The sequence below is a fragment of the Xenopus laevis genome, chromosome 4L (genome assembly GCF_017654675.1).
Source record: "Xenopus laevis strain J_2021 chromosome 4L, Xenopus_laevis_v10.1, whole genome shotgun sequence".
Taxonomy (NCBI): Eukaryota; Metazoa; Chordata; class Amphibia; order Anura; family Pipidae; genus Xenopus; species Xenopus laevis.
Window position 1 is genome coordinate 99,064,122 of NC_054377.1, and position 14,041 is coordinate 99,078,162.

Below are 14,041 nucleotides of genomic sequence, written 5' to 3' on the forward strand. Positions count from 1 at the left end.
CCTATTGGGTTTCTTTAATATTTACATTTTTTAGCAGACTTAAGGTATGGTGATCCAAATTACTGAAAGATCCCTTATCTGGATATCCCCAGGTCTCAAGCATTCTGGATAATAGATCTTTTACCTGTATGCATGTATATTTTTTTTGTTGAGAAGCACTGTACAGCAGATCAATAAATTAGTCGAATTAGTAGAAAGATAAATACAAATAAGAACAAAATACAATATAAATAACTATAAAGTACAGTTACAATAAAAATGAAGTGCTTAGTGTCAAGGAGACAAGACAAGAGAGAGAGAATAAAGTAACTCCTCTTGCATATATGGATATTATAAGTTACCCAGGCATTCCATCACCACATAAAAACAAAAGGCCAAGTATTTTTATACAGATTATGGGTGACTTCTAATATTCTCATATTTTGCAACAGGGGGTACTTTATTTATATTTTAACCAATTACATCACTAAGCACCATTTATAAGGATATAATTTCAGGCCCGGATTTGTTGCTAGGCCACAAAGGCCTGGACCTAGGGCGGTGAAATTTTAGGGCTAGAATGCCGCCCACCAGCATCATTGAAAATCATATGTAGTGTAGAGGAAGAAAGCACTCACAGCAAAGAACTGATAGAAGCAAATATAATCTTTACTTCATCACAACAAATTGGGACATCGATGCGTTTCAATCCCCTATCGAGGGTCCTTGGGTTTGTAAAACTTTTATTTAGTACAAGGGAAGAATTGTTGAAAATAACTAGGAATGCAAAGATTTTTTGATTTCCAAATTTTTTCATATAATTACAAACATGCATCAGATATAAGCAAAAAAGTTGGCATTCAATTATCCAGAGCTTCAAAGTCACATGACTTTGTATTCAGCGAAACCAAACCCAAACCCTACATATGCACCAAATGCAGGATTTGATTAGGATTCAGCCAAATCCAATTAGAAATCAAATTCTGCATTTGGTGCGCCCCTTCACAGAACAATGCTGTCCCACTCTTTCCGTTTTTAGTAGACCAGTTAGCTTACCTATTACGTATTCATGGGCCAGGTTATCTCATTATATCAAAATGATAATGTTATGTACCTGTGCATCTCATAGGCAGGACAGAAGTCATAAACTCATACCTCTTGTCTTGTGAGCTTCACTTTGGGCAGTTGGCATAGAACATATTTTCAAATGTTTTTTATTATAATTATTATTTCATGTTATTCATTTTATTCAAGTGACTGCCCCAATGGTCGTTTTAATATATACTGTGCCAGACTAGGACTGCTTGTAATTCTGGTACTGACTTATTGTAAATGAAAGAATGTAGTTGCAAAAATATTTTCCATAGCTTTTAAGCTAAAACTAGTATTATAGTTTCTACATGGCTTGGGGGGATGAGGACGATGTTGAAGGGGGGGGTGTGATATTACCAGATCCCTGCTAGAGAAATGTAGCTGCTGTTTAGCAGGGACTTGGAAGATTCTAAAGTAATAACACGTGGCAGGAGTGATTCGTTAGTCAACAACACAAAAAACTAAACCTGTAAAAAATGTAAATGCAACAATGCCACATTCTAACCCTCATTTACAATATTTTCATATTGATTTGAAATATACCTTGAATCTTGCTAAAGCAACTCCCATAGATTTTTACATGAACATGCTATGTGATGTGTAATGTGATTAAATTACAATACGAGTTTCTCACTGTGCTTGTGATAATAATCGTGACATTATTTCTAAACAAGCAATACACTATGCCTTTACTGTTATTTGCAGTTTTCAAATATCTCTTCCTGTTTGCTGTCTTTATTCTATTCTGTTCTGCAAGAAAAAGCCAGCAGGTGGTGATGTTGCCCTTTTACAAAAAATGTTTTCTCTGTGAAACTGCTTTTGCCTGTTTAAATACTTAAGATGTAAGTGCATACGCATGTATGTACCGGTCTTATTACATTAGTGATGGGCGAATCTGACCCGTTTAGCTTCGCCAAATGATTCCGAAACAGCGGAAATTCGGCAAAATGCATTGAAATCTATGGACGAACCTTGGAGAAAATGTTCACTCATCACTTATTGTGGCTCCACTGGAGCTGGGACTGGAGTGAATGCAGTTCCAGATGGAGAGGCCACAAAGGCCTGGGCCTAGGACGCAACATTTTAGTGGCAGCATGCCGCCCTGCCACATCCTAAGGGGCACTGGGTGCTCCGGTACTTAAGAGCGCACTCGCACAGGGTCTTAAGGGGCTGGTGCTAGGATCATGTGGCCACGGGAGGGGGTGCGTGCGCTCAAATAATAATTGTTTTGAACACACTTTAATTGCTTGGATTCCCCTTCTAGGGACAGGGGTCTTACCATCTCATAATTATCCCCTTTTTATAATCATACTTCACCTGTTATAAAAGTGGTCCAATTATAGCACTGTATTATTTTCAGCCGTATTAAATGTCAAGCTTTTGTATACATTTATACAGGTATCCATTATCCAGAAAGCTCCGAATTAAGGAAGGGCCATCTCCCATGGACTCCATTTTATATAAATATTCCAAATTTTTAAAAATTATTTCCTTTTTCAATGTAATAATAGAACAGTATATTGTTATTGATCCAGACTTACCGTATAAGATATAATTAATCCTTACTGGAGGCAAACCAATCCTATTGGGTTTATTTAATGCTTACATGATTCTTTGAAGATCCAGGTCTCGAGCATTCTAGATAACAGGGCCTATACCTGTAACAGAAATATCACTGCAGAAATGGCCATTAAGAACTCCATTAACCCCAGACATGCCATAATTATCACTTCAAATTGGATAGATTTAATTCAATGCCTTCCCTACACGTGCACAAGCAGGATGCAGATATAGGACCTATTATCCAGAATGCCTGGGACCTGGGGTTTTCCAGATAAGAGATATTTCTCTAAATTGGATCTCCATAATCTGTCTACTAAAAAATCATTTAAACATTAATTAAACCCAATAACATTGTTTTGCCTCCAATAAGGATCTATTATATCTTAGCTGAGCCAGCCTGGGACAGTTGGGAGTATGCAGTCTAACAAACAGCACATCTCCAGTCTGCACTCTCTTTCACTCTTGTGCTTAAAACTCCTAGTCATAGTGATAGTCATAGTTATGGCAGTAACACTGTACTCCACTCTCTGGTATTGTCTGTATTTTACTTTAATTCAGCGCAGGAAAGTTTATTTTTAGATTTTGCGGTAGATTCAACAGTGACTCATTTGGCAGTGATTGATAGGCCTGTTCTGTTGTGCCACTATACAATGCAAAGCAGTGACAGCTCAGATTCTCAGTGAAGCTTTAATTAGAAGGTCCTATACATTCAACTTTAGAAGTGTTGAATTGAGGTTTCATTGCTGTTTCTATAGTAACTCCATTTAGTATTTTTCATCATTTTACAAAAGTGGAAGGAAGATTTTCTAAGAATATGCAGAAAAATTAATACCTGTTATTAGCGCCAGTATTTTTTTTTCCATCATTTATTATTAACTGTGGATACATGTTGCGTGTGTGCTGCTGATAAGTTCTAGTTATCAAGTAAACACATTTAAGAAATCAACAAATATTTTTATTTAGTTTCTCTGTCTGCTGTCCTAATGGGATTCTGTCATCCTATTTATATCATCTGTGTTCTAAACTCAACTTTTTAATTCAGTAGCAGCTGATTTTAGGATTTATCATTTTATGAAGTTTAAATATATAGTGGTTTTGTTTGCTCTTCCTCTAAATAGGTAATAAAAAATCGTTGGAAGAATATCCTCAGATATAATTATACACACTCTTAATTTGTGTTACCATAGTTCTTTTAAGACTCTCTTTCTGACCCTGAAAGCATTTCTATAAGGTCTACCATAAAGCAATACAGAATTGCAGTAAAAACTAACAAGGCCCATGACAAAAGCTTTCTGATGTAAGCACAAATGTTGACTGTAACTTTTCTAGAAATGAAGTTAACCCTTACAGATATAAGTGTATTACCTTGTGCAGGATTAGGTCAGTAATCCCCAGCAACCAAAGGGCATTTTCAGATGCAGGCCAGAAGGAAATATATTAGAAAGTTTAATTATTTGAAAACAATAAATGGTAAAAAAATAGTTCCATATATAACCAGATGCATTTCTTTAAAGGTGTACTTCCCTGCAAATGCAACGTCTCTGTTATTGAACTTTATGCAGTTTAAAGTGATCCTATCATCAAAAAAATAAATAATAATAGAACCTGCACTTTGGTTGAGGGAAACAATAGTTCACTTTCAGATTGTTCACCAGAAGACTTTTTGCAGTTGCTTTGCTTTTTTTTTTTTTTTTTTTTTTACTGTTTTTCGAGAATTGAAGTTTAAAATGTAATGTTCCTGCCTCTGGTGGTTCAATCTGGCTGCTCGGTAATCCAGGTACATATTCTGAACGGTTACAATTTTCTACATTAGTTGATACATTTCTCAGCAGCACCTGTAAAATATTAGCAACTTTTGTATCAATTCTAACAGCTACCTTTAATAAAACTCAGGGATTCTGCTTTAGTAGGGCTAAAGATAAGAGATGTATCAACTAATGTATTAATTGAGAACAGTTTACAGAGTCTGCGAACCCCCCCCCCCCCCGAGCTGCTTCAAAAATGTAACTTCAATATTAGAAAAAAAAAAGTGACAAATATAAAATAGAAAGTAATTGAACTATGGCTTTGATTCCGCTGCCAGAATTCATATCCACGCAAACACATATTTCGGCTTATAAGGTGCACTTTATTCTTTAAAAAGGCCTTTTAGTAATATTGCATCATATTTAGTGGTGATCAAACCTGTCGAGATTTGCTGAAAAATTCACTGAATATTGCCGAAATGCATTGGCATATGAACAAGTGAGATTTTATGAGAATTGAAAGCTCGCCACATTCTTGGTGGCAAGCTTTTTATTTTTGACAAAAACCTGTTGGAAAAAACATGTGCAATCTGTAATCAAGATCAGCAAAGGCAAATGAGTTCAGGACATCACTCAGATTTTCTGCAATGGAAAGACCCAAGTTTGATAAATCTGTTCCTTATTGTCTGAAAATGCAAAATAACTAATCCTGATCACAGTAACTGACCTGTAAACAACGGAGCAGCTCTAAGGGCACACCTGGAGATTCGGGGAGATTTAGTCGGCCCGGAGACTAATCGCCTCTTCTTTGGGACAACTAATCTCCCCAAACTGCTTCCTTTTGTCTTCCGCCTCCTTCAATGAAAAAAACCCTGCGGCAATGCACTCGCAGCGCTTTGATTTTTGAAGTCGCCCAAAGTTTCTGTGAGGACTTCAGAAATTGAAGCGCCATGAATCTGCCTGATCTGCCCATATGCCCCTGCCCTTAGAAGAGCACAGCAATGTCTTTTGTTGTTGTTACAGAACATTAGACTTGTAGTTCACAAGGTCGGGTTGCATAATTATGTAAGCTGTAGTATTTCTTCTAAAAAAAAAAAAGTGATACCATTTATCCACTTGCAGTGCCAGATGCAAGAAATAAGGAAATGACGAGAGAAAGGGATCTAATGATTAAATTTCTTAAAGGAATACTGTCATCGGAAAACATGTTTTTTTCAAAACGCATCAGTCAATAGTGCTGCTCCAGCAGAATTCTGCACTGAAACCCATTTCTCAAAAGAGCAAACAGATTTTTTTATATTCAATTTTTTTCCCAGCTGCCCCAGATTTCAAAATTGAATATAACAAAATCTGTTCTTTTGAAAAAAGGATTTCAGTGCACTTAATGGCCTAAGCATTTTGCAATTTGTTCTCTTTACTACTTTTTTTAAAGAACCAGTAACTTCAAATTTTTTTTGAAAAAATTTGTTTGTATAGAATGAAAAAACCACCAAGCCATATGTAACTTTAAAATCGCAAAGTCTTTATCGAAAAATAAATTACCGAAACTCCACTTGCACTCCTTCTCCTCCCTGGCTATCTCCTTTTGAAGGCAGGGAGGAGAAATTGAGTGCCGCACGATGGATCGTCGCCCGGTCGCCTTTTCTGAAGAGGAGCGCAAGCAGAGTTTCGGTAAGTTATTTTTTAATAAAGACTTTGAGATTTTAAAGTTAAATAGGTCTTGGTGTTTTTTTTTTTCATTCTTTACAAACAAATTTAAAAAAAAAGTTTCATTTTTGAGTTATTTAGCTTTTTATTCAGCAGCTTTTCAATTTGCATCTTAAGCAATCTGGTAACTAGGGTCCAAATTACCCTAGCAACCATGCATTGATTTGAATAAGAGACTGGAATATGAATAGGAGAGGCCTGAATAGAAAGAGCAGTAATAAAAAGTAACAATACATTTGTTGCCTAACAGAGCATTTATTTTTTTAGAAGGGAGTAAGCAACGCCCATTTGAAAGCTGCAAAGAGTCAGAAGAAAAAAGCAAACAACTATAAAACTATAAAACAATTATGAAAACCAATTGAAAAGTTGCTTAGAACTGTCTGTTCTATAACATAATAAAAGTTACTTTAAAGGTAAACCACTCCTTTAATATATGTTTCTCCTGAATACTTTCTGGTTAGCAAAATTTCAGAGCCCTAAAAAAACGAAACCTAAGATGTTTAACGAATGCTACTCTTGAAAATTTAATATCTTTTCATGTTGACACTCAGTGAGCAGTATATTTTGTCACCCTTAAGATTTATGAAGATAAGCTTCTCTCATTATGATTAGAATTTTGACACGTATTTACTGATGTGTTTTACAGCCTTCATCTAGGGGGTTTAGAATGAGGTGCTAACTGTTAGTTACTCATGCTGGATATAATCTCCAGCCTGCCGAACCCCCTTCCATTTGGAATCTTTGGCTCCTTTCTGGTTGTTAAAAAAAAAACTCTAAGAAAAACACGCTGCAGGTATGACAGCTTGTCATGTCTTTGTGCAGCTTCATTTGTAGAAATGAAAAACTTTTTCCATCGCTGTGCATATGATACAGAAAGGAAATGTGATTAATGATTTATCCATCTGAGAATTCTTCAGCCATATGGAGAGCGAGGCTTGCAGCAACTTTAAAACAAACTCCTCATTAAAGTGCTAATTAAAGCAGTAGTTTATACAGCCACTTAATATCTTGGTGACCTAGAATTTTTCTGATTTTTAATTACTTTTGAATTTTAAGTCTTGAACTAGAAATATATAGATGGCAGTTCACAAGAAGTGTTGGCTGAAACTTCTGAAGCGTTTGCAATCTGTTGCGCACTTTTGTCTTCCAATACTCCTCTATCTGACTCTTTATAAACCTATAAGCTAGACACCAACATAATTTGTTTAAGAGACAGACACCAAGTCCACTTATCTGGCTGCTAAGCATTTTTTAAAGAAGGGCCCTTAAAGTGGGTGCTATTGGCAATTACACTAGTGCAATTTAGCATCTGTGTTCTACTACTAGTGTAGTGATCCTGCCTATGAGCATCCCATCACTTACCTTAATCTGCTCTATCTACCGCACAGTATTTTTACTATGAATTCTTCCAGCTCAGTAACTTTATTAATGCCACACGGTTCTGAATTCTTTATGGAGGCATGATATAGGAAGTTCAACCAAATAATGTATGTTATTCTTAACAAGCAGTTGAGTTTTTCATCAACTCTGAATCAGACTGCATATACTATTCCTTCTCCTAGAACAGTCCAATGAGAACTCTACAGTTAGCCATAATAGGGTCCAATTTCACTTCATGTGTCAATTTAAGATGTTCTATACATCACACTCTGTTCTATATAGGCTTAGGATGTGTGATATGTGCATTTGACAAAATTATCAGGCACAAGCTCTTGTCAAGCGATTTCAATAAAGTCAACGGGGCAGTTAGGGATGCTTCAATGCCTAAAGCAGCCCCATGTGCCATTATCCTGCACAACTTCATGCCTTAAATAAATATTCTAACCTAATATTTGGTGCTGCATTGTGCTATGCAAGAGAATACCTGTTCACTTTTTTTCTCAGTATTGATCGTTTTCTTTTTTTCTTCTTAATGTGTTTAGGACATGGCACTTACTGATGGTAATTCATTTAGTCCTTTAATGCTAGCCTCTCCATCATCCATGATAAATCAATATAAATTTGAAGATGAGCCCGATGTCAAGGATATTTTCATTACTGTTGATGAGCCAGAAAGCCATGTAAATGCAATTGAAACATTTATTACGTACAGAATTGCTACAAAGGTGAGTGAGTATTTTTGACCTTGTCTTTCAAGTTCACAGTCCTACATCTATTATTGCTAGTATTTGTTTTTTCATGAATTGGAAATGTCTCCTGCCCCAGTATCGCTTTTTAAACATACTCCTGATTACAGCAAAAGAAATTAGCAATAGTGAGAATACAAAACAATTATATGTTAAAATATAAATGATAGGTTTTTTTATGTAAAAAGTAGGCAGAATCTATTTCCAACACAATTTCAATTTATTGTACTCATGTTGAACAAAGTTGTATATTGATTTGAAATGCTGTTTAAGTGAAACGATCAGTGGATTGCTCTTATCTATAGATTGAACATACTTATGTGAAATCATTCAGTGCATGCATCATACTTTTCATTTCCATTTGGAAAAGGGATGTGTCTGTATATGCTAAATGCTTCAATTAATGGAGAACTAAAACCTTAATAAAGACACTTTCCAAGATGATGAACCCCCCTGTGACAAGTGTGAAGTTTTGGATCATTGCTGCTATTGAGAAGCTGAAACTTTAGGTTGGTGCAATAAGTTCAGTGTATACAATGACATTTTTAGCCATATTCATTTTTAGGCTTTAGTTCTCCTTTAAATCTGCTTCATCTGCATGTTACATGGGCAACAAATCTTCCCCTATCGAAATCCACTGCATGTGACTGCACCCAGCCCCGACGCAATGTTTCCAGGTGCAGGCAGCACAGCAGGCTATTGTCCATCTAGGGACTGATCCTTGGCCATCTTATTTCAGTAAGCCTGATTTTCAGACAACTGCCACACCAGTTCTTTGGATAAATGCTTCGTAAGCCTGACTGTGTCTGACTATGTGCAGCCGCATGGAGCAGATTTTGCCAGCAAATGCATAATTGCATGTTTCGGCACAGACATCCACAGACAGGCCGATGCAGTGGCTCCGGGTGCAGTCACAGGACTAGGCAGATGTAGCGTAAGGGCTGATTCTTGGCCTGTGTGTATCCACGGGCAACATTCAGCCTGTTGTGGCAATAACCTAACACTCAACTAAAGCCCACGAGAAGGGATTGAAAACACATCTCTCTGGGTGGTTCTGTAACAGGAAATATTTCATACCAGTACTATCTGCAGCTTCTCGTTTGTTTTTGTCGATCCCTCTCTTCTAGTATCATTATGCAGTGAACATGTAAGGGGTTAAGCACAGTTGACATGTACTATGCGACTCTGTATAAAGGAGACTGGTGCGTAATCATATGGCTGCTGTATTTCAAAGCAGTCCTGTGACCAAGTGTTTATCAATTTTCTTACTTTTTCATGCAAATGTAAATATTTATAAAGGAAATCAAATTCATTGCCCATATATGAAGTGCAGAGGTTGTATATGGTTGAATAATCATTGCTCACGTTTGTATGCCCCTTTGTTTCAGACATCTCGCAGTCAATTTGACTCATGTGAGTTTGAAGTCCGGCGGCGGTATCAAGATTTCCTGTGGCTTAAAAGTAGACTGGAAGATGCCCATCCTACCTTAATAATACCTGTATGTATCTTTGTTTTATTAATATGAACTCGTCACATTATTAACAGATATTGTATATACTACATGCAAATAGCTTTACTTAGGGACTACATGGAGGTTTTTGGCGCGATCCGACACGCTGCAACAAAATGCCAGCGTCAAATCGCATGCAACGGAAATAAGGTAAGTAAATACTAGGGATGCACCGAATCCACTATTTTGGATTCGTCCCAATCCATCTTGTTAGATTTGGAGGAATACCGAACCGAATCCGAATCCTAATTTGAATATGCAAATTAGGGGCAGGAAAGGAAGAAGAGGGAAAAAAAATTGGTTTGCATCCTTGTTTTGTAGCAAAAAGTCAAGTAAAATCCCGCCCTCCCCACAATTTGCATATGCAAATTAGGATTCGGTTTGGCCAGGCACAAGGATTCAGCCGAATCCTGCTGAAAAAGACCGAATCTTGGCCGTATCCCGAACCGAATCCTGGGTAACTCAGCTGTAAGCCATCCTGATCAGTCAATAAGCAACTCTAAAATAAGTGTCTGTGGACTTGGGTTGTTTAACTGACACCCCAAGCACCTTTGGAACCAAGCCATGGGGAAGCACACACAGCAAGTGGACTCTAAGGCCGCCTTGAAGTTGGAACAGTATGCACGCTCTTCAAACCAAAATGGTGCCCGAAGCTCTCCTTCTCCTGTGCAGCAGCATCAACTCGACCCAGATTCTGAACCGCCAAACTCCTCCACGCAGACTATGCAGGATATCTTAACGGCGATCGCTAACTTCCAGTCCTCCTTAACTGCCATGCTGACCACTAAAATAGAGGCTTTAAAGGTGGAATTGTCATTGCTAAAACAGGACGTCCAGGCCATCCGTTGGAGAACAGGGGGCACTAGAGTAACGAGTTAGTTCTTTGGAAGACTGCATAGCTCCACTGTCCAACGAGATCTCACAACTGCACAAGCTGCTAATACAAGCAATGAAGCAAATGGAAGACATGAAAAACCAGCAGAGAGTGGTGGGTCTCCCAGAGAGAATTAAGGGCCAATAACCAGAGCGGTTTGCTTAATGGCTCAGAGATTTGCTTGGGGGAGACATATTTTCCAAACAATTTGTTGCTAAAAGGGCCCACTGGGTCCCAATGAAAGCTCCCCCTCCAGGTGCACTTCAAGCTTTGTGTAAAAAGGTGACTTACTCTGTCAAGGAGCCTGTGTTTCCTTATACCCGGAGTACACGGCTGCCCTTCAACGCCAGCACAGTACCTTTTTATGAGGTCAAGAGACTGATGCGAGACCTGGGTATCAACTACAGCATGCCGTTTCCAGCCAAGCTCTGTATTGTAGACTGAGGTAATACACACATCTTTGATGGACCAACCACTGTGGAAGCTTGGATAGACTCCTTCCCATGACCAGCACAACACAGTCCATCACAGCAATGGCCTTGTCAAGCCCGCTTCCCTTGACAGACTACACGGGTGTAGATACAGAACTAAGGGACTCTGGCTCCCGATTTTGCCAGAGTTCGGGAGGTTGGTTCAATTCCCTGATAACCTCACTGACACTGCAAATAGGACCCCAAACTTTGTGACTTGTTCAATGCGGTTACACAAGAGGCCCGCCTTCCATACATGACTGTTTTCATGCTTCATAGGGCCACTGATATGAATATTTGGCGCCTCTTTGCCAACTTACAGTATGGGCCACACACAGTGTTACAGGGAAGAAAGTGATTGTAGCCCTAGACATAGAGAAAGCCTTCAACACTGTGGAGTGGCAATGCCTCTGGTCACTTCTAGCGCAATACGGGCTTGGGGACCAGTTTATTGTGTGGGTGAAAGCCTTGTATGACTCCCCTAATACAAGGATACTGGTGAATGCGGAGTTGACAGAGGAATTTTCTCTAACGTGAGGCACCTGCTAGGGCTGCCCACTGTCATCTCTCATGGTTGCCTTGGCCATAGGGCCATTGGCCATTAAAATTCACAGCAATACAGACATAAAAGTTCTCAAGTTACAGAGATTGGAGAAAAAGGTCTTGCTATATGCAGACAACTTACTAGTATACCTAGCCAAACCAAAACAATCTCTCTCTGTTCTACTGACAGAAGTTACAAGGTTACAAGGTTTAGTTGCATTTCAGGCCTTAAGATAACCTGGGCAAAGTCATTGGTGTTCCTCATAGATGACAGACTTGTTAGGGACCCACTGTATAGACCCCCAACTGCAATGGGTAAACTTTTTTGGGCTACAGTATTGGCCTGCATGAACACTTCTTTGGGTCAAATATGGCAGATACTAACCTATTTGGCACAGGGATGCCCTGCCAAGTTCGTGAAAATATGGGACTGTTGGTTAGCTGAACCGCAGACAGGCAGCACAGCACTTTAACTCTGAATACTGATGCTCTTGCCCTAAGTGGCTAAGCGTGGCTGCGCAGATGATAAAGGAAAACCCATCAAAACTCTCACTTTCACTACTCATTACATCTACTCCCCCTTAATTGTTCACACTTATTCCCTTTCCTTTAAAGTTAAAAAATTCAATAAAGCAAATCTTTAAATAAAAAAAAAATAAAAAAATTGTGGTGAACCCTTTCCATCGCGTTGAGAAGCAACTAAAACTAGCGCCTAAGGTGGGCAGCAGTGGTAGATTGGGGCTTAAAAACTGGAGTTACGTTTAATTATTAAGCTTTAAATAGTTTCACAATATGAAAGGACTTCATATTTCCTCTGCCTGAGAGCAGCAGTAGTGATAACTGTTGTGCCATCATGTATGTATAAGTAATGTAGTGTTTTGACAATCCCCCTTTACTGATTGATAATTTTAACTATGCAGCGATATATCCACAAACCTGCACTATTGTCAAGAGCAGACTAAAAAACCTTAAGACTGTTATATACAAACTTTCAGAATTGCAGAAAAAGTGATCCTTAGTATAGCTGTAACAGGGCTGTAGCACCACTTGCCAGGTAGAATATCCTTTATAACTAAATATTTACCCCATATTCTTTCCAGTAGTGCTGAACTTTTTGCAGCTTCTTTTGATGAACCCTATCCTTCTCAAGGTGTAGCTTGGACCTTTCCCAGACTACCTCCTATTCCTCTCAGAAAATACTCTGTGACTAAATAAAACATTATTGTCATCGAAATTTAAGTAGTAATGTGTGTCGAAATCTTTAAAGATAATGCAAGTTTTCTTCTTAATTTCTGTAGCCCCTTCCAGAGAAATTCATAGTTAGAGGAATGGTTGAACGATTTACTGAGGAATTCATCGAGACTCGAAGAAAAGCTTTACATAAATTTTTGAACAGAATTGCGGATCACCCAACATTAACTTTTAATGAAGACTTCAAGATTTTCCTCACTGCTCAAGCATGGGTAAGTTTCTCGTACAATTACACAGTTACTGGAGTGTTACACTGCAATCGGCTCTATAAATGTGGTTTTACTTCCCCAATTAAGCCTCATTTCTGAATTTATGATAGATTTAAAAAATTTTGTTAAAGGAATTCTAAACACACTAAACAATTATAACGCCAGAAATCAGCTTTTGACATTTTTCTCTCTTACAGCATTTTTATGATATTGGCAATTTTACACTGCCAGTATCGTGGTTTTTTTCACAGCAGTGTTGGGCTGCCAAGAGGGTTGAGTCAATGTGTAACCAGGGTCTGACTGGGCCAACGGGACACCGGGAAAAGACCCAGTGGGCTCCGGCTTATTTGTGCCCCAGCGGCCCAGACCAGCTCCTGCGCTCCCTCTTCTTTCTAGTCGCACTGCAGCACCATAAAACTTACGCACATGCTTGTGTGGGGAGGGAGTAATCGGTGGCACAAAGTAAGCAGCTGGGGGAAGGTGTGGGGGGACCCTGAGGCTACAGGCTCATTGCGCTCTGGGCCCCCCAGTCTGACATTGTACATAACCAGACACTGCTGCACAGTTTTTTTCCCTCTGTTTTCACTTTACATGCCTCTTGTGTGGTACAGGCTGGTTGTACTACTATAGAGATAGTTTAAAAAAGGGCATCAACGGTTCTTAATTTGGTGTTGGCGTATTTTTTATTTTGTTTTTGTCAACATGCATTCTCTTTTGGTAACTGGTTAAGTCTTGTTTAAACGTTATACGCTGGATTTTTTTCATTTGGTTTGATATTTGCATTGGTTATACATATACTTTAAGAAATATATTTGTGCCAGGGATGTTGCATTGCAACCCTGCTAAAAAACATGACATGCATTTCATTCTGTCCTTAAATATATGGAAAGCGGTACTTTTAAGTTTGACAGGTTTTAGCCGTAAGGAGCCGGCTTTTACATTTTTACCTGGAAAAATCTTTTTGAAGTCAT

The 14,041-nt window shown here is 38.5% G+C and overlaps 1 protein-coding gene across 1 annotated transcript in view; it reads left to right on the forward strand.

Moving 5' to 3' along the window:
- Positions 1-14,041, forward strand: part of snx7.L (sorting nexin 7 L homeolog) — a 40,056-nt gene that overhangs the window by 9,582 nt on the left and 16,433 nt on the right. Inside the window, exons 2-4 of the mRNA XM_018258545.2 lie at positions 8,009-8,191; positions 9,601-9,711; positions 12,909-13,073. Of these exons, the coding sequence (XP_018114034.1) occupies positions 8,009-8,191; positions 9,601-9,711; positions 12,909-13,073 (459 nt within the window). The remainder of the gene's footprint in view (positions 1-8,008; positions 8,192-9,600; positions 9,712-12,908; positions 13,074-14,041) is intronic.